This window comes from Peromyscus eremicus, chromosome 16_21 (genome assembly GCF_949786415.1).
Source record: "Peromyscus eremicus chromosome 16_21, PerEre_H2_v1, whole genome shotgun sequence".
NCBI classification, from domain to species: Eukaryota; Metazoa; Chordata; class Mammalia; order Rodentia; family Cricetidae; genus Peromyscus; species Peromyscus eremicus.
Window position 1 is genome coordinate 48,039,584 of NC_081432.1, and position 27,499 is coordinate 48,067,082.

The 27,499-nt window shown below is 39.1% G+C and overlaps 1 protein-coding gene across 1 annotated transcript in view; it reads left to right on the forward strand.

The window, feature by feature from the left end:
• The first annotated feature begins 4,128 nt into the window (after positions 1–4,128).
• The window catches only part of Col19a1 (collagen type XIX alpha 1 chain), a 300,361-nt gene continuing 276,990 nt past the window's right edge, over positions 4,129–27,499 (forward strand). The window contains exons 1-4 of the mRNA XM_059281419.1: positions 4,129–4,200; positions 13,274–13,400; positions 25,633–25,698; positions 27,273–27,372. Of these exons, the coding sequence (XP_059137402.1) occupies positions 4,129–4,200; positions 13,274–13,400; positions 25,633–25,698; positions 27,273–27,372 (365 nt within the window). The remainder of the gene's footprint in view (positions 4,201–13,273; positions 13,401–25,632; positions 25,699–27,272; positions 27,373–27,499) is intronic.

Consider the following 27,499-nt stretch of genomic DNA (forward strand, 5'->3'; position numbering starts at 1 on the left):
GACATGCAGGGAGTCATGAATGGCTGTGCCCCGAAAAGTCAATAAAGAATGAATACTTTCATGTTTTGGTAACTAAGAAATTAGCTGGGGGCAATGCTGGAATTCTTTCTTCTTAGAAGAATTGGAAACTATGAAGGAGAAAAGTAAAGAAATAACAAAAAGGAAGAGATGTGGCATTGCTGGGTGTATAGATGCAGGGAATGGGAGAAACTGAAGGAATTCAGAAGGGGGGCTTAAAAGAAACACATTGGATAAATTTCATATACCCAGATTATCAAGATAGGTTGCAATGTCCACCGTAAAGTGTTCAGCTCATGTAAGTGGAGCATAATACAGATATGAATTCTTTAAAATGCTTCAAAAGGAACTGTCTCTCCTGTATCACAGATAGTGAGCTGTGAGGTATACATGTCGAAAGTAGTTTTGCTTTTAAATTTTAAACAAAAATTTAAAGCGGGGAGAGGGAGGGAGAGAGAGAGAGAGATCGAGCTAGATGTTGAGTTGCTGTGGGACTTTAGCCATTTAAAATTCCTCAGTTATTTTGGGATACTTTCCCCCCAGCAGTGGCTCCAGAATCAAGGGGACCATGTATAGGTGTATTTGACTTAGATAAATAGAAGGTGTTTGGTTTAATGGTCTTTCTACCTGAAGTCACTTTAAAATTCAACAAAAAGAATTTGATAAAATCTCAAAAGTTATGGACATAAAAACAGTCTAGATTTGAACCATTTCCTGAAGTAAAACGAGAGAAAGAAGGAGAGAGAGAGAGAGAGAGAGAGAGAGAGAGAGAGAGAGAGAGAGAGAACTCTCACAGGTGTGTCTAGGAACACAGCTGGGACAATTTTAAAGTTCTTTATTGGTTTCTGAAGGTGTTCAAACTTTTGTTGGTTCAATGTTATATGTAACAAAAGGAGAATTGTAACAGAAACAAAACTGTATTTAGCTATTTCATAAACACTTTAAAGGTTATGAAATTATTGAGACAATGGAGTCAAAAATCACGGACTTCTTGCCATATAGCCATATAGCTTAAAAGTTTTCTCTTAAAGAGTATCAGTAGGATGCAAATACCTGAATTTAGTAGTCTGTAAAGCTTGAGCAGAAAAAGAATATGAAGTGTAGTTGACAAATGAGAAAACCAGTGAAATAAGGATCCTTGAGCAAATGGAAAGGTTCACCAGGCGCCCAGGAAAGGCATATGAATCATGTCTTTAAATGGGCACCAGAGCCGCTCCACTCATGTGATAGCTGCCTTTGGCCTCTTTCCACAGTCAACCAAAAATTGGTGACGGAAATCACATGAGGAGCAAACGCATCAGATGGCTTGAAATCCCGATGGGGAAACTGGTTCCTGGCACTCTGAGAACTCTCAAACTCCAAGTGTTTTCTTTGGGATGACAGGTAGGTTTAACACTCACCAGTTGATGCTGTAATGGTCTCCCTCCGATAAGGTGAAAATGAGCTATCTTAAAACTTTTTTTTTTCTGAGCATTTTTAATCTTTGCTACCTTGATTTTTATGTATTCCTTGGTTTGTGAACCTCAGTGTGTGAAGCTTAATGTCTATGGCTCTGAGGTAACACTTTCCTGATTTCCATCACTATGGATCAACGATACATCTTTTATCTCCAACTGTGGCAACACACAACTAAAAAGAAAAAAAAAAACATTGCATATTCTCTATTCCTTGGCTTAATCTTCCAAATTCTAGACTTTAAAAAACCACACACACTTTACGTATGTAAATGTTTGTATGTATCTACTATGAATGGATACAGATCGGAAAATACACATATACTGACTGTATATTTGCTGCTATACGTACTCCCTCCACATGCTGAAAGAGATCTCAAAGAATTAAAAGACTAGTATTTGCAACATCACTCCATTGAAGGACAATATATTTAACAGTCACAACACACCTTTATGCAGACACAAACCTGCATGCAGGATGATGATTAGAACTCAAGCTGACTCGATTAACTTTAAATAAACTCCAGACATGGAAATGAAAAATAAAATATACATGATACCCTTCTTTATTTTTAGCTCAACTGTTAAAAAGCCAATTATCTACCTGTGAATGTGTGCCACACATTGTACTTTGAGGACACTTCTTCATAGTCAGAGGTGAGAAAGGGTCTGCCTCCAACTGTCACTGCCTCTGTGAGATTGCTATTAAAACAGAAACCTGAAAGACAGAATCCCCGGCTCTGTGTGATCAAGGAAAATCTGGGCACGAGTTGGCTGAGGACTGTCTTGCGGAGTCCTCCGTGCTCACAGAGTGGGAGGGTCACACTGGAGGGACGAATAAGGGCAGAGATGCGTCCCGCTTCCACTCGCTGGGAGCTGGCGCGGGCCACTCCGCGGTGGTGCGGCAGCCCTGTCCGGACTCCACCGCGCCTCCCAGGGGCTCCGACAGCAACCCAAGGTAAGCTGTGCGGCTCTACCACCGGCCGTTTTGCTTGATGTCGCCCACACAAGCCCGGTCTCTGTCATCTGCTGTGTTTCTGGTCATTTGCCTGCATCTGCTTTTTAAGAAAATGTCAAAAACGGTCCTGCACGTGTGCACGTGTATTTCGGGGGTACATCTGCCCACCTGCGGTTGCGCATTCCCACGCAGAGCCGAGGGGGACCGAGTGCATTTTAGCCAGACCAGGCCACTTTGATACGCTACCTATAATGTGGCCCGTGTTTGCGCGTCCAGGTCACGCGGGCTCGCGCGTTCCACTTAGGTTCTCGGTGGGTTTTCGGGGTGGGTTTGGGAAGCAGAAGTGTGAGCGATGCTGATGCCGGTGGGACGGACCCCGAAGAAGGTTCCACAGGGGTAAACGCACGGAGCAAGCTACGAATTCTGCGGGGCTGTGGGCTGGGGCTGGGATGCTGTGCCGGGGAGAGGCGAAAGCCAGGACGCGCAAGCTCAGACGCCCGGAGTCCTCCCCGCACGGAGTTACCTACTTCGACCCCCGCGGGGGTCCCCGAGCCCGGCTTGGGCTGGCGGGGGCGCGCGGATCGGGGACTGGTTCCCCAGTGGCCGGCCCTGTGCCTCCTTCAGCCCGCAGAGTGCGCAGCGCGTCCGGCCGGAGCGCAGCCGCCGTCCCCGCCGTCCTCGCTGCCACGGCAGCCGCGGCGGGGACGTCAGGGTCCCGGCGCAAGGGGACGCCGCCCCGCCTCTGCCCGCGGCGGCCCTCAGCTCTGCGGGAATCCGGCCGGCGCCGCAGCCACCGCGGCCGGCCCGGAGGAGGGAGGCGGCGCGCACCGGCCGGGGAGAAGTTTGTTGGCCCGGAACCAAGCGCGCCACCGCGCAAGCCAGCTCCTTTGAAGCAGGCGGGCGCGATGAAGCTTAACCTTACCCCAGCAAGGTCTTGGAGGGCTCTGGAGCCGGTGGAGTGGGTGCGCAGGTTACCCACAGGGACTCCACGGCGTGGGAGGCAGAGGGGTGAACGCATGGTAGTGGGTCTCGGGGGACAGTGGACTCGGCAGTAGAAAGGATCGGACCCGGCTGCTGAAAATGTGTACTTTTAATAGAACCATCCAGGAACTGCGACAGTGGGTGATGTGAGACCTAGCTCGAGGCTGGGAAATGGAAGGGTAACAGAAATAAATTGTGCTGCCTCCTCCCACCCCATCACCAATTCAGAGACTACTTAACTTCCAACCTCTCCTTGGAGAGGAGGGCTGAGGAGCAGAAAGATGTGAGGGTGGTAGAGGCGCTTTAGAGGAATTTACATCTGCCCGCTCCTCACCCCCAAGAAAGCGAGCTAGTGAAAGCAACACTCCCTCACAAACCAAGGCCTACGGTTGTTCTCTGAGAGAAGGGAAAGAAGTCTGGCTTGATGATAAGGGTGGCCTTCAGGTTCTCCCGACAAGGCGAGCAAAGCTGCAGGGCCCTTTCCAAGTAGAGAGCTCTTCACCGGGCGCCTGCAGAGGAGCAGCTGGGACATCTACGGTGTTTTCATGGCGCAAACTGTAATTTCCCAGTCCTGAGACAAACGGACAAGATCGCTGAGAGGGATAATTGTTCAGGGCACAAAAGAGGAGGTAGCCGCCAGGGTTAGAAAACTCATTCTCCCTCCAGGAGAAAATGTTGGAAGTGACTGCCAGGTGCTTTCATGTGGTTTTGACCAGAATGATTGCTGCCCGTGTCCTGAAAAAAGAAATTCGTGATAGTAGAGCAGGGAGAGCGGCTCCATATGGACAGGTAAGAGAAGTGCCAAACGGAAGGGAAGAAAGCCCTGTGCAACTGTGTTTGTATCTGAATCATTGTTATCCCCAAATCCTTCCCCAACAGATGGGAGTCCACGGTACTCTTCAAAAATGGAAACTTTCCATCTATTTTTCTGGTCCTGCAGTTTGGTCTCTTTTGCTGAAATCTGAGTTTTTTTTTTTTTTTTTTTTTTTTTTTTTTTTTCTGAGACAGCAGAAATGGGCAGTGGGTTCTAAGCATGTGATTCTAGAGACAGAAGACATGGACAGGAACTATAGGAATGAGACTCATAACGTCGTAGGTGGAAATCCAAATGAAGAATGTAAAGCAAGCAGGGGTGAAAAGAAGTGGGACAATAGATACACTAACACCTAGCCTTGAAGGGATACTTCCAGGTGGGAAATGGAATGAATGGGCTGAGTTCAATTACTCCAGGCAGGCTTTGCTGAGAACTTGTATCTCAAAGAGGCCTCTGCTTAGACAGGCTTAGCAAAGGAGACAGAAGGAATGGCCTATAGGAAGGCTTCAGGTGTCAAGGGCTGAGTACAAGGTAAGGTGAAGCCTGGGATGAGGAGAGCTGATCACACCTGCCAAGAAGACTGGAGAGGGGAGGCTGAGAAGCAGGGGGCACTGACTGGATGCTGCTGTTGTGTAGACCAATAGCAAGACAAGCAGGTGAGGAAGTTGCATGCTGAAGTTCACAGGAAGATGGTGATTGTAGACCAGCAGGCCTGTCTTATGCCTATGGAGACTGTGAATTGGAAACTCCCCTCCCATGTGTAAGAAATCAAAGGCAACCATGCAATTTTAAGAATTTCATATCAGCAAGCCAACAGAGCCATTCAGACAAAAGAGAAACCAGAAAAGGTGGATGAGTTGAGATAGTATACAAATCTATCAATATGACACTCTGTCAGAGGCAGGGATGTGTCTACAGAAAACAGAACCAGAGCTTGTAATCAGAAAACAGTGTGGGTCAGCCGCAGTTGTTGAGATGGAGGGTATCTGCAGAGTTATTGCAGACAGCTGTCATTGAGAGAGGCATGTCAATGAGGCAAACTCACTGTCAGGAAGGGAGAAAGCTGCTTTGGCATGTTCAAATAGAATCTGAGGGTGGACGTCTTCAGGGAAGTGGTCTTTGAAACAAAAGGAGAAATCCTATGGAACTTTGAAGCATTTAAACGAATTGGTCAGTGGTACAAATGTTAGCAGTCAAGGAATGTGCTTTCTGTGGGCACCACAGACCAACTTCGAAATTGTTATTATTTTTGAATCTCACTAAATTACATTCACCAAGCCTTTTTTTAGTAATTTTTTCCATACTTCCCTACAATTGCTTATTTCCCATGTATCCTTCTACAAATATTAATTAGTCCACGTGTCATTCTATTAGCTTATAGTTCTCAATATCTGTTTTGCTTTCATCGAAAAATTTGCCGTAGACTGTGTTCCTTTTTCAAGCTGGTTGCATAGCTACCTACCAATGCTAGGTTTACAAGAGATGAATGAATAAAACGCAGCCATTTACTTTTCTTTAAGAGGATACGTAGAGTGGATACAATGCAAGTGAGTCATTACTGGGTAGTCCAGACTGTTGATGGAGAGGAGGGGAGCTCAGTGAGTTCAAAAGGCAGGGGATGGCGAACCTTGCCTAGGATGGGGCTCACAGACTGCACACAGAAGATGGCTTTCAAACTGCAAAGGAAAGGTGGAATAAGAGTACCCAGATGGTGAGAGGACTGGAATGGAAAGATACTTCCAAAAAAGGAATAAGCAAATAAGTAAATACATAAATAATGTATGTTTATTAAAAGCACCATCAAGGCCTGCAGTTACAGTTCAGAGGTAGTATACTTACTACGTACAAAGCCCTTATTTAGATCCCCAGCACACACCCCAAAAACATGGGCAAAAGTGTGTATTTGGGGTATTGCTTATAGTTTGATGGAGCAGTTTGGAAAGCAGTAGAGTAAGGGAGATGAGACTCCTCCACCGTACCAGAGTCTCAAGTCCCTTGCTTCGCAGTACACAATGAAATGCCACTGGAGATGGAAAGGAGAGCCCTAACGTGATCGGGCCGGTTTCAGAAATAGAATTCTTAGCCAGGACTTCCCACACTTTGCTGTAATCTGGTACTCCACTGGTGTGGATGGTCACTAGTTTGAAGCTGTCCCGGAATACCTGGCAAAGCCTTGTCAGGAGAGAGAGGGAGAAGGGATTAATTTCCAGCAGTTGGGAAATAGAAACTAGGGAAACAAGAGTGGAGGAAAAGGGTCTAGCCGTAGCTGTTGTAAGAACTAGAAAAGGGTTTAGTGGAATCTGTTGTAACTTTCAGGACTAGAAATGGCACCAAAGTGAATGAACAGTTTTCGTGGAGAGAGTGTGCATGGTTTCAAAAGACACGTTTTGCAAGGATTTGACAGGCTTCTCTCCAGGTCTGAAGTGCCTAGGGCGTGAAGAAGAGATTGAAGATGGTTTTGGAACTTAATGTGTTCCTACTCTGGCGGTATTTGTAACTAAAACATAAAGGTGAAGAGATTTCTGTGCAGTTTTTAGGAGGGTAGAAACCTTGCTCAAGTTGTGGGAGATTTCTGTGCACTTATTTCAATTTCATGAGTAAAATAAACAATAAGCGACGAAATTATAAAAGAACTACACATCTATACCCAAAACAATTGTATCTGATTATTCCTTAGGATTTTAGCTCTGTATGATGTCTTGTCTGCTGGCTTTTTTCTCTCTCCATGAAAGTTAGATTCTCAAAACTGACAAAAGACCAGATGTGCTGCACCTGCTCTTTTGCCTGTTTACACAATGCCTCACTTCATATCAGCACAACGAGGTTTTCCCGCTGGAGTGATGTATGGACATACTGGAGAAGAGTCAAGAAAGTTTGATTTCAAAAATCAATCATCTACCCTATCATTTAGCATTCCCTCTGTAAAGAATGCCCTGGAAATGTGGCTTCTTGCAGACATATGACGGGTCAAACATGTTCTTTCTCTTTCCAACAACAAATCCTTTATTGGAACAAATGAAATCTCTAACAAGAATGATTTCTTAAAGAACAAATTAGATACACACATTTTAAGGACTTCTGGGATTTGGAACTTTGTCTTCTAATTCATTTCCTCATCTTTCCAACTTACTTGTTTGAAAGTTGAGATGTGTTACTTTTAATGTAATAGCCTACAAAAAAATGAATCAGCATCCTTTCCCACTATCTCCTTTCTCTTTAAATGTGTGTTCTTTTCATAATTTTTGTTTGTTTATTTGTTTTGCTTTGTTTTTATTTTGGTGACAGCTCTGTTGACCCATCCCTCATGTAATACATAACTTCAAAGATGCACCATGATCACATAAAATGTAAAATGGCATAACAGTAAAAACATTCGTATTTATTTTGATTGACTCTGACTTTTGGTGACAAGCTTCTGAACATTTTCATCTAGTAAAACCACCATCATTCCATCCACTGGTCCATTGTTCTGTCTTTTCAGATTTTCTGTCCTTTTGTTTTTTCTTAAAAACGAAGTGTGTGTTTATTTTGTTCTCCTGGACCACAGTGACATCAGGCACTTATTTACTTATTTATTGTTATTATGTATATGTACATTACGTAAATTTACCTATATAACATGCAAGCAGGTGCCCATAGAGACCAGATGGTATCAGATTCCCTGGAACTGGATTTACAGCCAGCTATGATCTGCTTGATGTGGGTGCTGGGGACCAAACCTGGGTTCTCTCCAAGAGCAGCAAGTGCTCTTAACTCTTAGCCCTGACACCAGGAAATTTTATTTGACTCACTGCTATATCCCCACCATTAATCCCCCAAATTAATAACACATAGTAGGGCTCTCATCCTATCAATGAAACGAAGGAGTAAAGTTTTCAATTGATCCTTCCTTTGCTGTTTATGTTTTCTATGTACAACTATAGACTTTATGTTATAAGACATAGCAAGGGATTCTTCAAAACCTGTCTTCCTTAGAAATCCATTAGATTTTATAATAGCTTTCAAGATTTTGAGAAGTGGACTAAGAATATTTTAAGAGATACTATCCAAAACTAATCTGGTCTGCAAAAGCTGAGAATAGTAGGTTGCAAGTAGTGATCAGGACCAGGCATTCAGACATCCACTACATTGTTGCTGTCATAGCATTGAGAAATAGGTTTCAGGCAGGGCTATCTGAAGGATTTCAGAGGGTTTGTTTTAGAAGGTCTACTGGTGTCTGTGTAGGCCTGTCAGTGCTGAGCACACACACAAGTATGACTTCACGTTGTGTGGTATTGGATAGGAACTATAAAGGTTCTGACTGGGCTCTTGATAGGGGGTAAATGAATATTTATGAGGAAGTGATTTAAGATATAAGGATCTGAAAGTCATGCCCTGCACCCTTCTAGTAAATGACACATTGTAATAACAAAAGCTTTTTTGATCAAGCAAACCTGGACTTGAACCCAAGGCTTCTGGATAGATCATTCTATGAGCATTCATGTCTGTGGAATGGGGACCTGATATCTACCTTCATTACAAGACTTAGGACCTAGGCAAGAGGGTCTAATCTTCCTCCTTCAACAATGTGGGTCCTGGAAGAAAACTCAGTTCCTGAGGCTTGACAGCCAGCGCCTTCCTGACTGAACCATCTTGCCAGCTCAAGATATTTGCTTGGATAAAAGGAGAAAAATATGTGTTTTTAAAATCGATATTCCCAGTCTCTTTGAATTTTTTTTCAAATATTTAGGTATATGTTACATAGCCTTCTTATTCTTCACCCTGTAAATATTAGAGGCAGGTATAGTTTATTTCTGAGCTATGAATATTAAAATAAATACTACACACAAACTATGTCCTATTTTAGAAAATGAGAGCACATAGAACCAATGTTTTCTATACTTTTATTAAAAATGTACTGTAGACACTAGCTTTGGACAGTTTCTCCAGAAAGCAATTCTAGGGTTTTGAGAAACTTCAGCCTCTGCATACATTGTCCTGTGGCTCTATGTTAATCACTGAACTGGGGAGGCATTGGGCGTCTGTCTTAAAGCTTAACTTCAACTGTGAAGGGCAAAGCACTAAGCAGTGATAACATTGGCTCGAATTAATTTATCAAACTTTCTTGATAATCATCTTACCGAGACCTGAGGGGACAGATAGAAAACTGCTGCATTCTGATAGGGGGGTTGGTTAAAGCCACGGATGAAGAAACCCAAGGAGGGAAACCGTGGTAAACTCAGGGCAGCAACCAGCAGCCTGAGCTCAGTCTATTTCTGGGGACAGTGATAGGGAAGAAGGATAGGAAAGATTCAGAAAGATATGGTGACGTTTTTCCCATGGCAGTTTTACTGAGGTCAACCCAGCAAATACCTCCAACATAACTTAAAAAAAAAATCTAGCAAATACATGCTAGTGAAATAAGGAAATGAGGTATCCAACTGGATAGAAGAGAGATAGGTAGATGTATGTATATATAGGTATATATATATATATATATATATATATATATATATATATATATATATATAGAGAGAGAGAGAGAGAGAGAGAGAGAGAGAGAGATGAAAGGCAGATAGATAGAAGATAGGTCGGCAGGCAGGCAGACTGACAGATAGATAAAAAAAGTCAACTAGGAAGCAATGGATTTGTAGGGAGATTAGAAGGGATTCTAGGTAATGTGAAGTTGGGGAACCCAATGAGTGTTTACAGAAGGATGAAGGCTTGGCTGTTGGAAATTCGGAAGGGATTGGGTTAGGATGGGGAGTGAATGGATTCTTGTATAAGTTTCTGCCGATCTCACTTAGAAATAGTGGTAGAAGGTTCAAGTACTCAAACATTTGATCAACTAATCATACAATCTTCTACTTCAGACACTGTGGATAAATAAGGTTAATGCTAAGTTCTGTCATGTTCTGAGTGTCTCAAGGAAATTGTTGGGGGAATGTCAAGACCGAATTCATATCAAGTTTGTGACTTTATAGCTCCCCGGTTCTTTGTTGCCGTAACAGGAACCAAAGTCTTGATGAAAATGAATTTCTAAAACCATTTAGCACTTCTACTTTTCAGATATCAAATCAACCTGAGCGGAAGAGATAAGTGTAACTGCAAATTAGACTAATTATTCTTTAGCAGCTATAACAGCAGACATCTTTAGAATACATAGTTCAATGTCAGTGCTCCTAGCTTGCAGGTGAATGAAACAAGACTTTAAAATGTTCCAGAACTTACATACAAGTAGCAGAACTCACATAGAACATAACTATTATGTTTCAGTGCTAATTGATCAATTGAGAAAAATTACCTCAGTTAAAAAACAATCACGGATCTCCCTGACAATGGATCAATATTTGATAAAGAATTTATTTGAACTAGAATTCATTTATTTAACAGTTACTAACAGACATGAAATAATAACTGTGATCCATTTGCAAGGTCATGTGAGGATCAGGACTATGTCTGTATCTGGAATTCAAAATAAATAAGACATAAGACCAGATGTTCGATATTTAGAACCACACATACAATTTCAACATTGTAACTGCTGCCTCTAGCTATTCATCCAGAAATATCTAAAATCTTGAATTAATTTTAAAATGCTGAACTGAGTATTTGGCATGTATACATAGACTATCAAAGATGGTGGGCTTGTTGTTCTCTAAAGAGAGTCTATTGGCAGAAGTTAGACATTTGTGTGATGAATTTCAGGACTGGCTCTTTATTAAGTGGTAGGTAATGGCAAATAAGTGATTTATAACTCTTGAATAGCTATTTATAATAAAAAGTGTAATTGTCAAATAAAATTGAGGACTCCAGGACTTTTTTCTTTCAAATTATTTCCATTTTAGCTAATTCACTACAGTAAAATTAATTTAAACAATGTTAAATTTTCTGTTATAGGTATCTAGAAAATTTTATTTTATTTTACATTATTTTGTATGTGTATGGATATTTTGCCTGCATTTATGTCTATGCAGCACACATGTGCCTGATGCCCATGGAAGCAAGAACAGGGCATCAGATTGCCTGGTAGATCTGATTTTATGGATTTTATCTGCTGAATCTTTCATTGTAATACCTGTAGAGGAGGAACATAAATTCTTAAAGGCACTGATGATGCCAACAGAATATTATAAAATTTATAATAGGCATTGCATTATCAGTTTCCTTTTAAAGAGAATGAAGGTTGTATATGTGTAGTTGTAATTATAGGAGTAGAACTCTGTCCAGTAACAAAATAGATTATGTAAAATATGATGATGTCAATTAAGCCATAATATATAAATATAATATTCTCAAACAGAATCATGAATGATAAAATTGTCTTTAAGAATTCTGAATCATGGTATTTTATACCAAACAGATAGCAATAAATGAAAAAATATAATAAACTATGTTTAAAAGTCTGTGTCCTGTCTCGAAAAAACCAAAAAAAAAAAAAAAAAAAGTCTGTGTATGAAAGGATACAGTCAGTAGACTGAAATGGAACCCCATGAAATAAGAGAGAGCGTTTGTTAATTATAAACTGATAAAGGGTCAAAATTTAGAATATATGAAAAGATAACAGCTAACTATTAAAAAAAACAGAGAAAGTGTCTGAAGACATACAAATGACCATTAGGTACATAAAATATGTTTAATATCACTAATTCTCAGGAAAATACAGATCAAACCCACAATGATCTACCCTCTAATACTCATTAGTATGGTATTGACCAAAAAGAAAGAAAACAACAAATATAACACAGGATATGGAGAAATCAGTACACTTTACTAGTAGAAATGTGAGTAGTATGGGTGTTATGGAAAAACAGCATGGTGGGTCCTCGGGAAATTAAAAATAGGAGAACCATATGATTCACACATTTTCCTCTTTGAGCATACACCCAAGAGAATTGTAAGTAGTGACACAGATTGATGGCTATACATGTGTGCTTATAGCAAGTGTTCACAACAGCTACAACATGGGAACAAACGAATGTCCATGGATGGATGATGAACAAAATGGGCATTCACAAACAGTGAAGTATAATCTAGCCCCCAAACAAGAGAAAATTCTGACACACGTCTCAACATGAATGAGCTTTTAGGACCTTGCACTGCTGGCCAGGAAAAAGCTTAGTCAGTTAAATGCATCAACATGAAAACCAGAGATCAATGCCCAGAATTCACATAAAACAAAACAAAACAAAACAAAACAAAAAACCAACTGGGTGTGGTGGTGTATGCGTGTAAACTCAATTCTGGGGAAGAGAGCTTGCTGTCCAGCCAGCCTACTCTAACCAGTGAAAGTGAGGTGATGAATGAGAGACCTTGTCTCAAAATACAAGGCGGGTGGCTCTTGAGGAGTGTGACACCTGGGTCTGACCTCCATCTTCCACATGTACACATGTATAGGTGTACCTATGAACACACGACTGTAGGCACCTTTGGGTATACACACTCCGCCAAAGACGTTACATTGAGTAAAACAAAGTTACCAGAAGACAAAAGCGGAGTGATTCTGCATATGAAGATACCTACGATAGTAAATCTATAACAGGGAAAGTAGAATGATAATGGGGGATTTGCAGACAATGAGATGGGAACGTTTGCTTAGTAGTCACAGACACCTAGTTCTGCAAACTGACAAGAATTACTGAGCTGAATGAAGGTGGGGACTGCAAATCAATGGCAATGCACTTGATTACACTTATGTGCACACCTAGAAATGGTCAGGATATGAATTTCATAGGACAATCTATTTCACCACCATTTTTAAAATTAAAAAAATCATTTGAGTGGTATGGCTTTAAAAACTATTGAAAAAAGGGGAAAATTTAAGTGATAAGACTCCGTCATCATGAGTAATTAATTGAATAATTAACGGAGAAGGAATCTAGGAATATTTCCTGAGTACTCATAAAATTTAAAATATGTGTTAAAAACACTCAGTTATATGTTAGAGCATCATATACCCTAATAAATAATCATATGGTATGTAGAAATTGATTGCTTTCTCTTTGCTGGTTCTGTGGCTGTGATGGAGCAGAGTACAAACTCTCAACTTTAATGCTTCTGCCATTACAGATCTGTGGCCCTTGGTTCCCATGGTTTCAAGGCACAATGAAGCACACTGGCTCTTGGAAACTGTGGACTTGGGTGGCAATGGTCCTGTTTCCTGTTTCCACTTGTGTGACTGTCAGAGACAAACCAGGTATGTGGGTCACCTCTCTACCTGATTGGGAAGTGTTATCTATAGTCCTTAAACCATTTTAAAAAATCCATCAAAGCAAATTTTGTTAAGGTTGGAGAGGCTGCAGATTAGATGTACTGATATAGAAAAGAGAAATCATTGTTTTCTACCACCGACCTTCACATAGTGCCTAGGATGAATTTCCAAATGTTTCATACGCTTGTTCTCTAACTTTTTCTATAATTGGAACTTGTAAATGTGACTATACGCATGTATGTCTCTGTGCATAAATATGATATTATCTCACATTTTAGCCTCTAAGAATTATTTGTTCAAGTTATGTCTAAAAATTCACCACTAATTAGGATTAACAAGGACATGTCTACCCTTAATTAAGAAAAAGTGAAAAACAGATTCCAAAATGTAAAAAGAAATAGAGTTTAATTATATGTCAGCTCCGTGGTATCTCAGATAAGAGAAACAAAGGGTGAACACATCTTTACAGTATCCAATAAATAGATAATATTTATTCTCAACTGTTACATTTATTAATTTTCTCTTAAATATTCCCAAAGGTCTTTCCAGCAATTTGAAACATTTATTCTCATAACTGACTTTTTAAATTAATTGTGCCTGTATAGATTATTAACCTACATGTACTTCATGTTGCAAAGTTGAAGTGAATATGTAAGATCAGTTGCTAAGGAACGATCAGATGGGATGTATTCTGAAAACAATCATGTAATGGTGATGTATCTTGAGATCTGAAGACTGACTCTTTCTGTGTATGTTCTCTTGAAATAGTTCTTAATAATTTTGATGACTAGGCACAACTTTTCTCTCATAGAGGTTTTTGAGTTTATATACACACAGAATAAAAATTGTCACATATAAACAATCTTTGTCCATTTTGACTATTTGTCACTGATTTCAGAGGAAGCCCATTTTCTAAAACAGTCCACATGAAAATTCAAATATTCTATTAACGTATGTATGATAGCCTGAGCTTGTCACATAGTCTTAGGGAAAAGCACCTTTTCTGCAGTGAGAAATAAATAAACAGTGACAGCTAACAACTAAAGCCATGTTTAAGTAAAAAATTACTTAGGGAGAGCATTATATTATATTCTGATAACCTGCTCTCTTAAATTTATGTTTCTTTAGCAAGAGAAGGTGCTCTGTTTTGCAATTTCACATGGGTGGGTGGGCTTCCTTTACCTAGAATGAAGGCTAAATCTTTAGCTGAGTGGTGCAGTATTTTTGGCCATGCTAGTATGTGGAAAACGGTTTTGAGTAGAACCAAGGTGTGAAGGCGCTGCACAAATGACTCTGGTTTTAGTAAGAGCAAGAATCCCAGCAGGTACTGATTCCTGACTGCTTAGCAGAGATTCCTGTTTTGCTGTTGAAGCCATGGAAAATTCAGTTCTTTACATCTTTGACAAGTCAACCAGTTGAATCTAATGCAGGATGACTGGGGAATGCACTTGGGGAAATACTCACTTTGGGGATAATTAAATGCCATTTTATTTTCTTTCTGATCTACTCCTTAGCCAGTTATTGTCTGTCATTTTATTTTAATCTCTCGCTTTAATAAGCTTTTATTGTAAGAAGAGCACTTATGGTCTCTACTTTGTTAAAAAATACTAAAATATACTTTGCTATACAAGTACAGAAAGAGTCATTAACCATAACAAAACTGTCTATTGAATATCCCCAGAACTCAGTCATTTTTACATAACCAAACTTCCATATTTTAGAATTCCTCTAAATATTTTACTTTTCTACATTGAATATCACAGTTCTTTGATCAAGTTATACTGTATATATAACTACCCAAATGTATTCTAGCCCCAAATATTTTACTGAATTAGTTTCTTGAAAGATTTTTCTAAAAACCTGAATTGTAATAAGATTCACAAAACATGCAGCACTAAAGGAAATAAATAAAGAAAGCACTGAGTTTTCTTATGCCACCCGGTAAAGGGTGCCTGTAGAGCGAGAAGTGTATTTGGAGCATGTCATGGCAATTGCTTCACCTCAAATATCATTTACATTAATTGAAAATGTCAGCACAGTACCACCACAGGGACAGTTGGAGAATGTGACACACTAGACCTGGCCTGGCAGGCTACTCTCCTTGTGTCTTGTCTTGTGTGTCTGATTCACGGGGCAAGGTTCCCTTTTTAGTTTTCTCATGTGCAGACCTGTGTGTGTGGTCACTAACCATTTACCGGAGGGAAGTGATTACATCTAAAAATAAAATCGAGCAAATCTGAGGGAGAGGCTAGGGTTTCAGTTCTGGACTTGGAGAGGTTGTCAACAGTTTACAGTTAAAACTAAATGTAATAAAGGATACCTCGTGTCTTCACGGCTGTCCTCCACTCACTCTATGGCAGCCTTAACGATGACCTGGAATATGGTGGCAAGTGGGACAGAGCTCAAGAATAATCTGGAAGAGTCAGTAATAATGCAAACTGAAAAATCTTGGGTTCAGGCATTTCCAAGTCTTGGATCGATTTACATCATATTCTCATTATGGGCTAGGATACATTTGTGTGTTTTTACAGTGACAATAAATTTCAACTTGACTATGGTAGCTTCAGTTCAGCTGCCAGGGTAGAGAAGAGAAACGTATGAACATTTATACCATGGTCGGCACACTTCAAATTTGCTTTCATTGGTTGCTTAAAACTGGATCCTCTATGATAGAAACTTCCATATCACGTGGTTAGTTTCTTCTCTTAACGTGACCTTAAGTGTAAGTTCTAAGTTAGTTATTATAAAGAATCCTTAAAAAAACAGAAAACCAGTGTGAAAAGCACAGGTGAAGCAGATGACAGGATGCCATCGAAGAGAATACTTTTTAAACCAGTTTCAAGCTTCATGCAAACCATCTAGCTGGAATGGAGGATATTCACAGGACCAAAGCTAAACACGGAAACCTCATTAAGTCGATTCTCTACTAACTTAAGGGGGAAAATTATTAATCTTAATATTAGCTTATACTTGTTGAGAGAAAAATCTCCTATGAACCTCGTGTAGAAATTTGTCTTTTGCGCTTTGAATAACTCTCAGCGCTCAGTAGGGTACCACCTCAAACTCTTCGGAGTGACACATGTAGAACTTCACTCCTATATGTGGAAAGAGCAAGAAACCGTCCCGATGACTGGAGGACATGCCTCCTAACCAGGTATTTTCTTTGGAGGGAGAGTTTTGGATTAAAGCTAAGTAGTGAAGGTACTTGTGTGACCTCTTGTGACCTTTTCCTAAAATAGCTGTGTCCCATTTTTTTCTTATTTGGCAGCCTTTTGTTGTTGTTGTTCATAGTATTTTTGTTATATCATAGTCCAGCATGCTTTGTCTACTTTTGTTAGCCGTTGATTTACTCTCAACATAGAATAGCGGTTATTCTGTTCTCAAATGCTTTGGCAACAAATAAAGTAAGTGCACAGGGGATCTGAAGCACAGGCAGAAACAGTGAGTCAAGAGGCCCCTCGATGGCCTCTACCCAATAAGAATTCTGTCTTTGCCTTTGGAAAAATATGAGAGATGGCTCAGTCAGTAAAGGGCTTGCCTTTCAAGCTAAAGGACCCGAGTTCGATCCCCAGAAGTCACTGTTTTGTTTTTTTTTTTTTTTAAAGCCACCCATGATGGCACAACCATGTAATTTCAGTTTAAGGAGACAAAGACAGAGTCCTGAGGCCTGCAGGCCAGCCAGCCTAGACTACATAATGAGTTTCAGGCCAGTGAAAGAAGCTGTCTCAAAAAACAAGGTGAATGGCTCCTGAACAAGGACATCTGGATGGTCCTCTGGTCTCTAATAGGCGTGTACACACATGAGTACACACACCCATATGCACATGTGCAACTGGGCACATTTACATTAAAATGTACACCCCCCACACACACGTAAAATATAGAATACCTAAGGGACCTTTTCCATCCACCTATAGAACAGACTAAGTAGTTCTACATCTATACACAACTGGTGCCTTCACCTTCTCCACCTCTGATCTGGAGGAGAAGTCCTAAGTAGTATCATACCTAAGGAAAGTAATTCTCCTAAATGAAGATTTGAGATTGATGAAAGAAGTATCAAGTGAGCTGAATTTTCAATTATAGCTTTATAAGTAAACTTTGTTATATACATATGTATGTGTCTGTGGTATGAAGAAAAAGGGAAATCAAGGCAGGAAATAGACAAGGGAAGTATCGCAATTCCTAAGGTGATCTCCCACTCATCTCTTCTTGTCATACTCCCTGTGTGATCACCTGTTCCTGTGCTTCAAAAGTGAATTATGTCAGTACCAGGTGTGCTTCACAGCCTTGATCTGTGTCAGCTTTGTATCTTCCTCCCCCTCCCTCCCTCCCTCCCTCCCTCGCCCTCTCTTCCTCCCTCCCTTCCTTCCTCCTTCTCTCCCTTCCTACTTCCTTCCTTCTTTTCTTCCCTCCTTCCTCTGTGGATAAAGATTTTAATTGGCATATAACATTTGCACATATTTCTGGGATGCAGTGTGATAATTCAGTATGTGTATATATATATATATATATATATATATATATATATATATATATATATATATGTGATGATCAAGTGTGATTCAAAGGGTTTTTATATGCTCTTAACCATTTCTTTGTCTTGGGAAGCTTTGAACTTCTGTTTTCTCATTATTTATACAATTAATAATAAATCATTGTTAACTGTAGTTGTTCCTTCTGTAGGACAGAACACAAATCCACCCCTACTCTCAATTCTTCTATCCTTCAGTATTACTTGTTTTTCTGTATAACATGAGCGTCTCAGGGTTTATTTTGGCCCATGCTTTAAGGGTTCAGTTCCCAGCATGATACCAGAAGACTGAGGCCACTGGCACATTACTGCTCAGTCAGGAAGCAGAGAGATGAATGCTGGTGTTTTGCTTATTTTCACCTTTTTGATCATTCCAGGACCCCAGCCTAGGGAATGATGCTGCCCATACTTAGGCTGGGTCTTTTCACCTTCATTGACCTACCTGAAGTTCCCCAATAGGTACACCAAGCAGTTTGTCTTCTAGTGATCCTAGATCCTTTGAAGTTGACATTAACCATCACACCTTCTTAGTTTCTTGTGACTACTACTCTATCTTCCACTTAAATTAATTTGACTTTTCTTTTTGAGTGCCAACATCTGAACAAGAACACACAGTTTTTTCTTTTCATGGCAGGCTTATTTCACTTAATATAAGGCCCTCCGGTTCTACTCATGTATCTATCAATGACAAGACTCCATTTATCTTTATATCGGAAATCCATTGTGTATGCATGTGCTGCATTTTCTTTGTCCAGTTATTTGTCAATAGACATTTATTTGTTTCTATAGCTTGGCTGTTATGAATAGTATTGTAATAGATACAGAAATAGACATCGTTTTGGTATAAGAATTTCATTACATTTGAGAATATCTTGTAGTGGGGTAGTCTGATTGTATTTAGTTCCATTTCATGTTTCCCAAGGAGTTCCACACTATTTCCCACAAAAAAACTGTATTAACATATTTGTATCAACAGTGAGCAAGAGATCCCCTTTCTCTTCATTATCTCCGTTTATTTCTTGTCTTTTTGATAATTCAAATTAAAGTGAGATGTTCTCACTATGTTTGAATGTGCATTTCCTTGATGATTAGTGATGCTGAGTTTTTTTTATATATTTGTTCACCGTTTGTATGTTGTCTTTTGAGAAATTCAGACCATTTGCATATGGTTTTAATCAGATTCCGTGTCTTTTCTGCTGTCTAGATTTTAGAGTTCCTGGCATGTTCTGGTTATTAACCAATAACCTCTAGTCAGATGAATAGTCTGCTGATGTGTTCTTACATTTCATCTGTTGTCTCCTTACTGTATTGATTGCTTCCGTTGTTGTACACAGCTTCCCAGTTTCACACAATCCCATACCCCTAATTCATAAACTTCCATTCAGCCATTTGAATTGTTTAATGGCTCCTCAATCTTAATACTTCTAGGTACTCCTAACTGCCATTGATTAATACACATGGTGTCTAATGAACTCTTACTTTTATGGGGAGATTTCAGTGTGTCAGACTTTTATCTAGTTACACAAACTAAGTCTCCTTCCACCTTCTATTCATCTAACTACCATGGCTTCCTGATTTTTGTATCTCATTCCTTCTGCCTCTTCTCATCCTCACTGTTATCTTTGTAGTCCAGGCTAACATCATCTCTGGGCTCACAGAGTGTGGGAAAGTGGCCAGATAAAATCTCAAGAACCAAGCTAAATTTGAAGTTTAGATAAATAAGGGATGGGTGTTTTCGAGTATGCCTGGATGTTCTAGACATTGTATCAGACATACTTACGCTACAATATTATCATCATGAATCTGATATTTGTTTATGAATCTTCAGTCTATTTGGTATGTTGGGCAATCCTATATGATGTAATAAGAAGATACAGATGGCCAGGGAAGGCTGGGCTCATGTAGGGACATTTAAGTGAAGGCACAAAGGCTGTGAGAATAAGACCCATGGGCACCTGGAAAGCAGCCAGCACAAAGGTTCTGAGGCAGATGACTGCTCAATATAAGGGAGAAATAGTACATAGTCCATGAGGCCAGAGTTAAGGGAATGAAGGGCAAGGGGATAGGGGGTGGAGGTAAGGGCACATGCTACTGTGTTTGGTGACTGTAAATAATCTGATTTCTAGGTCTGCAAAGTCGAAAGCTAGATGATGGACTCTGGCACATTTACCAGAGCAATGGACACTGTCCTGTGAGTTCTCCTGGGAAATGTGCTTTGTTTGTTTATTCATAGATAACGTACAAATAGCAGGCTTCTGCATTTATAGTGTACAGTCTCCCTCAGAAAGACTTAAACCATGATTATCTGAGAGCTATGATAGATTCATCCCTTCTTATCCACAACAGATATATTGCAAGGCTTCCAGTGGGTATCTGAAGTTATGGGTAGCAGTAAGCCTTACATAAATGGTTTTTCCTATACCTATCCATTATTTACCTATAATGAAGATCAATCTATAAATTAGCCACAGTAAGAGATTGACAGCAATAACTGGCACTAAAATAAAATTTTAAAAATCCTCAATATTCTTTAATTAAATTTAAATTTAAAAAATTATTTCTGCTCAAAAAAACAAAAAAAAATTTCTGGAATATTTTTCATTTAATATTTGCATATTTCAGTTGATCTTGAATTACTAAGATTTCATGATGCAAAACTCACACCAGGAGGACTACTGTTAAAATGCAAATGTGTAGAGATGTTGTACTCTTTATTTTTATCTATGTTTTAATTTTTTTAGATTTTTTTTATTTTATGTGTTTAGTGTCTTGTCTGCATGTATGCATGTGCACCACATGAGTATCTGTCTGGTGCCTGCAGATTTCACAAGACTGCGTTGGATCTCCTGGAACTGGAGTTTCAGATGGTTGTAAGCTGTCACATGGGTGCTAGGAACCCAACCCTGGTCTTTTGAGAAAACAAGTGCTCTTAATGGATGAGCCATCTCTCCAGCCTCAGATATGTACATTTTAGCAAAGTTAAGATATAAATGATATCCTTACCAGGCAAATGGCACATTTTCTTTTCCTGTCATTCTGTAAGTGATGCTAAGACCCTTCAGAAAACTACAAAAAGTCTAATAGAACACACTGGCATTCTTGAAGAACAATCTTCAAGACTCTGAAAACTCAGTGTTTTCTTTTGCCTTTGTATATGCAAGAATGAATTTGCCTCCTGCTTTTCCTAAGCTAGATTTGCAAAGGTTACTAGCTCATATTTGGTATGACCATTTGTAAATAAATACAAACTGCTTAGGTATTAAATCAATTGAAAAGACAAAGCTGAAACAATGGATTTTAGCTGGTCTTAGATACAAGAAGAAAGGGGAAACTGAAAAAAATTTTTTAAAAAAAGCGAAAGAAGAGATTTCAACATGCTGTCAAGTATTTTAGTGAATGCTATAATAAAATGAAAACTTACATAATTTGGAATAGAAAATTCTAGATGATAGAAAAGAGCATGTATTTAAAGATGTGCAAACATTTTTTGACAAAAAATGCCATTTGTCTGTTTCTGTTTTCATTTTATGTGTTTTAGGGATCTTGTCTAAAAATCCTTGCCTATAGCCATATATATACAGATATATATACACATATATATCTATATCTATATCTATCTATCTATCTATCTATCTATCTATATATATATATATACTTTTAATGCTTCTGTGCATCATTAAAACATATTTTATGGGGCTGGAGAGATGGCTCAGTGGTTAAGAGAGCACTGGCTGATCTTGCAGAGGTCCTGGGTTCAATTCCCAGCACCTACAAGACAGGCTCACAACAGCCTGTGACTCCAGTGTCATGGCATCCGATGCCCTCTTCTGACTTCTGAGATAGCTGCAGTCATGTGGTGCACATACATACATGCAGGTAAAACCCTCAAAACCACACATATATTTTAAAATAGCTTTAAAAAATAAGTGAACTAGTTCCAAGATATAGTAGGCTCTGCCTCTGGTAAAATCAGAACCAGAACTAACAGATTAGATCATGTGCGTGTGTGAAAGGGGATTCGTTTTTTAAGCACATAGTTAAAACAGATGATGGGAACAAATGCATTTCATTAAAGAATTCTTAGGCATGTTATTGTTTTGTTTAAAATATGTTTTTGAGAGATGTTCAATATAGAAGGAGAGAAAGTTGATTTGCAAGAAATTTGTTTTTCCATACTCTTCCGTTGAGTAGCTGCATGACCTATTTCTCTAGGGTGACTCATTTTCAGATGACCAGGAACCAGAAAGTTGAAAGCTACTATTGAGATAAAGTCATGACATATGCAAAGCTGAGATGGATGACTTTCCCTTTGTTTCCCGTGGCTCCTTCCAATATCCCACCAATCCTGTAGACTGCCCAGGTCTTTCAAGGCATGTAAAGAGAAAGCTAAGTCTGACAATCATTAACATTAACACTTTAGTATGAATTTGCTAAAACTACTTTTACTTGCTTTTGAAAAACTGTTGAGTTCTGCAAACAATGCATCTTCCTTAGAAAGATGGCATTCAATACTCTGAAATACTTCAGAGAGCCCCTGAGGGATAGAGTTGCTCTGCTTGCTCCAGTCTACCAGCAACAATCTTTGCATCTTATGCATAAGTCTAAAGGTACATTAATATTAAAATGCACATGTATGTTTATATGTTTATATTTGAATAAATTAACATGCCAAACCTGTGATAGTTACTTCTGCTATTTTATATTAAAATGTTTATGTCAATATTTAAATTGATTAGCATATCTAGCTTATGACAGGCATCCCCACTGCTTCTTTCTTCATTTTTATGCAATGAATTCATAAATCTTCACAAATTTATCTTATTGTACCTTAAATCTTAAAACACTTTGTTTTGTTCAGCTGTTCACGACAAAACATGTGTTCTAAAGGTAGGAAATGGCATTAATGTTTTATAAACTAAATACTTTCAGTGGAGGAATACATAAATATTGCTGGAAATGTTGAATCCCACTTATTTCAAAGCGGTGTGTTTATTCCGTTGACATCAACATATATTCACAAGGAAGAATTTAAATGAGATTTACAGTTTCCTAGTGGAAACAGGCCACATACCTCCCTCCCTTTTCCGAAGTCTCACAGCAGGGAAGCCTTTCTGCTGTCCAGAGATTTGTTCTGCCAATCACACACACACACTGTGTCTTTCCTCTGTGTGCCCATGTTATGAAGAATGCAAGGTTCCTCTTACACTTTATTACCAATATAGACATTCACAGTCAGTATACATGTTTTATTGAGATTTTGTTTTTTTTTATTTAAAGTTTAGAGCTGTTTTTAGATTAAAATATTTTCTCAAGGGAGCTGCTGTTTTTCTCCTTGTATTGAGATTTTGCTTATATAGTCTAAAGTCAGTAAATGTTAAAAGCACAACACACTGAATTTTTACATGTTCATGTGTACACTCATGTAGTTATCACTCAAATAAAATCATAAAATATATCCCGAATTCTAGAAGATTCCTGTACACTTGCTCTGAGGTGGTACCCCCTCTGTGGTAATCGTTCCTCTAACAGAGATTGGTTGTACAATTATCACAAAAATGGAACAGGTAGTGTGTATTTAGGGGAAATGATACTCCCCCCACTTATATTACCTCTAAGATCCAAACATTTCGATAGGTCAAGCCAAATCATTTTTACTGTTATCTAGTTTTTTTCATTGTTTATTGTGCAGTATGTCCTCTTGTTGATGAACTTTTAGGGTGTAACTTTATGAGTAATGATAGCACAGGCACTCTTACCTCACAAGGTCGTTTACATTCATGTTTTGCTTTCATGTCTCTTGGGTCATTGAGTTTCTCTTAGAGTTCATGCATCATTAGCTTCAGTAAATACTGTCAAACAGTTTTCTCAAGTGGTTGCACCACTCTCCACCACCACATGCAATAGAGAAGAGCTGAAAACATTAACTGTTTGTCACATCCCCATCAACAGTAGGAGTTCTTTAATTTTGGTCATTTAATGGAATCTCAGTAGTTTCCTCTACATCACTGATTACTGGTGAGGTGGTACACCTTTGAGTAGGTGAGTTGTTAATTTGGAGATTCTGTTTTGTGAAGTGCTTAAAATGTTTTGAATGTATTAGAAATAAACTTTGTCATGTTTTGCTCATTTGCGGGAGCTCAGGGTTGGTTCTGGATTCAGTGCATCCTTGGATACTTTCTCCTTATGTGTGAGTTGCCTTCTCTTTCTAAGATGCATGTGTTAGAAATACCATCTCCTGTTCTCTGGCTTGTCTTTCCACACTTCTGATCTTTTGATTAACAAGTGTTTTAATTTAATGAAGCCCCGTTTATCAATATTTTCTTTCATCAGTAATTCTTTGTCTCTTTCAAGAAACCCTTGGCTTCTCCAAGTTCACACAGCTTTATGCTTTACCAAACTTGCTTTATGTTTTGTTTTTAACATATATAATTTTCTCTGATTTCTGCATGTAGTATAAAAAATCAAGATTCAGTGTTTTCCTGTGTCAATATCTAATGCCAAAACCCACTGGTTAAAAAGGCCCTCCATTTCCCACTGGGCTGCTGTAGTCTTTTGCAGTAAATGGAGCTAGATGTGGAAGGGTCTGCATTTGGACCTTCTATTCTGTTTGATTGGTCTGTCTTTCTATATGCACACCAATGCCATGTTAAAAGGATTCCTTATATCTCATGGTTTGCTTCCAAGTTATTGTTTAGCTTTACCTTTAGCTATTTTTGTCTCTTTGTTCTTCCATTTAAACTAGAGAATGAGCTTGTCAGTTTTGAAACACACACACACACACACACACACACACACACACACACACACACACACATACACACACACACACACCCTGATTGATCTATTGGAATTGGGATTTTAGTTGTCATTCAGAAAGAATATGTTATTTGCTTTTTACTTGCAAATTATATGATAGCATTACTTAAACCTTGAGACCCTTCTAGTCAAATATGCAATGCTGATTCTTGTCACAACTCTAGGTCTGAGGTGTATTTGTCAAATGAAGGACTGAGGCATTCAGTGGTTAACTGGAAAGTTTAAGGTTTTCACTTTCAGCCAAGCAGCTGGTCAGTTTGTCCATAAGTGGTTTATTTCCTGTCTATACTATAAAATTTAAGACATGAAACACAAACATAAATCTTGACGTTAGAGGATTGAACTTGTGACTATACAGTGTAAAAGGTTTAATGTTCTTAAGTGTAGCTGCATTGTTGTACAGTGGTGTGACTGGGAAGATGGGTGGCAGCCTTGTCAGCATTACTTCATATGTAACTTATAGTCTGAATTAGATTTAAATATATTAGTTCAAGACTAATGTGTGCACATACATTACTACATTTCTATGATGTGACTTTATTGGACGTGTAAACTCACCGAGAAGAGATTATGGATGTCTGAGTAACTGTGATGATAATAGCCAGCATCACTGTGTTCTCACCATGGGCCAGGCAATAGCCTAATTTTTTTTATATGAACAAACATTAAATCTTCATAGAAACACTGTGGGATGGGGATCATCATCCCCACTTTGTAGAAATTTAATAAAATAGTTCAGTTTATTTTTGTTTTTACTTTCATCTTGTTTATGATCGTAGCATTCAACTTTGGTAGCATTCAACTTTATTTGGAAAAAAGTAGGATGGGAATGTTAGTTCAAATCATTTGTGCTTCTCTTCTAAATAGAAACAACTTGCCCTATACTGAGAATGGAGGGATATCAAGACAACAGAAACAAACTTGAAGTTTCCGGTAAGTATTCTTGGCTAAGTAGCACTTTGTGAAAAGTGTCCATTCATAGTGACCAAACGCTATGTGGTGGCAGCCCTGTAAAAGACTTCTCTGGGGAGTGGGGATTCAGGGAGAGTAAAGTACAATATTTCATTAAAGGAATAATGACTTCCCTATCTCTTTAGTATGGCTTATGGTGAACTTTCTGTCCTTCCCACTTCCCAGGCAGGGGTGGCTCCACAGCCAGCTCATTGACTGCTCAGATGGAATGTAAGATCTCCACTAAGCCAGAGATTTTTATCCTTCTAACTGGATAGAAGGTGGTCCTGAGTGCTCCCTAGGGGGTCCTGAGTGCTCCCTAGGGGGTCCTGAGTGTTCCCTAGGTGGGCCTGAGTGCTCCCTAGGTGGGCCTGAGTGCTCCCTAGGTGGGCCTGAATGCTCCCTAGGTGGGCCTGAATGCTCCCTAGGTGGGCCTGAATGCTCCTTTGCCAACATTACAAGTTAAGATCATAAGATCCATATAGAAATAGAAAGTAAATACTGCAGGCCAGGTGAAATACTGTCAGCAGAGTTCTCTGTTGTTTAATCTCAGGGTAACAGTACCTCACCTTGGTGGAGAACAAAAGCTATGTAAAAATCACAGAAGTTGTGCATTCTGTTGCAATTTTGAAAAGAGAAAAGAATATTTTTGAGATGTTTTAACATCCAGATGTAGTCATCATTTCCAGACTATTCTGGTGTAACATTTTTATATTTTTCTCTTTCTTTGTATTTTCTTTCGTTATTAATGTTGCCTTTGCTGGTTTTGTTGTTATTACTGTTTCGTTTTTTGTTTGTTTGTTTGTTTTTTAACAGGATCTCCCTGTGTAGCCCAGGTTCGCCTCAAACTAAGGATCCTCCTGCTTCAGCCTCCAAAATGTATCCTAGGCATGTGCTGCTACCAAACCCAGGTCAACATTCCTGTTTTCCTTTTCCTTCCTCCCCTTCCTTCCCATATTCTCTTTCTGTTTTTCTCCAACTCTCTCATATATACATGATGATAACACACATATCGCACTTGAATTCTAAGCATTTTCCCACATTCATATTAGTCTCCTGAAGTGTGTTTTTGTAAGAGGCTGTTTAGGTTTGAAAAGAATGGCTATGATTTTTATTCTGGCTAATGTTCTGTTTATACTTTAGACATGGTACAATGAACTACCGTAATAATTTGCTTAGGTCAATTCCTAAATTAAAGCAAAGTGATAGTGTATTGGAAGCAAGGATGGTGTTGGTGTACATTTGCAGTCTTAGTCCTGGGAAGGCTGAGGGGGGAGTACTGCTGTGCAATCAGACTAGGCAGAGCCGAAAAGAACTATATTTATGAACCGCTCTTCAGAAAGATGGTTGTGTCTTCTGCAGACAAAGGGAATTTTATTCTCCTGTACCCCAAAAGGAAAGTAAGCAAAAAAGAAATTGAGCACCTTTGTTGATTTCAAATAGGAGGATTTTATTTTAAATCAATCAACCTGTGGATATGGATAACAAATTCCTGTTTAAAAATCCATATGTCTGTGAGTTTATTGCTGGGTTTAATAACACGTCACATTTTACAGGCTTTGATCTGGGAGAAAGCTTTGCTCTGAGGCATGCATTTTGCGAAGGTGATAAAACCTGTTTCAAACTGGGAAGTGCACTTCTTCTCAGAGACACTAGGTGAGTAAACTAATTCGTTTTCATTATAACAAAAATACAAAAATTATTTTCTAAGACTATTCCAAATTCTTGCTCAAAAATATGAAAGCTCAGTAGTGCCCCCCAAATGCTGTAACGAATATACGAC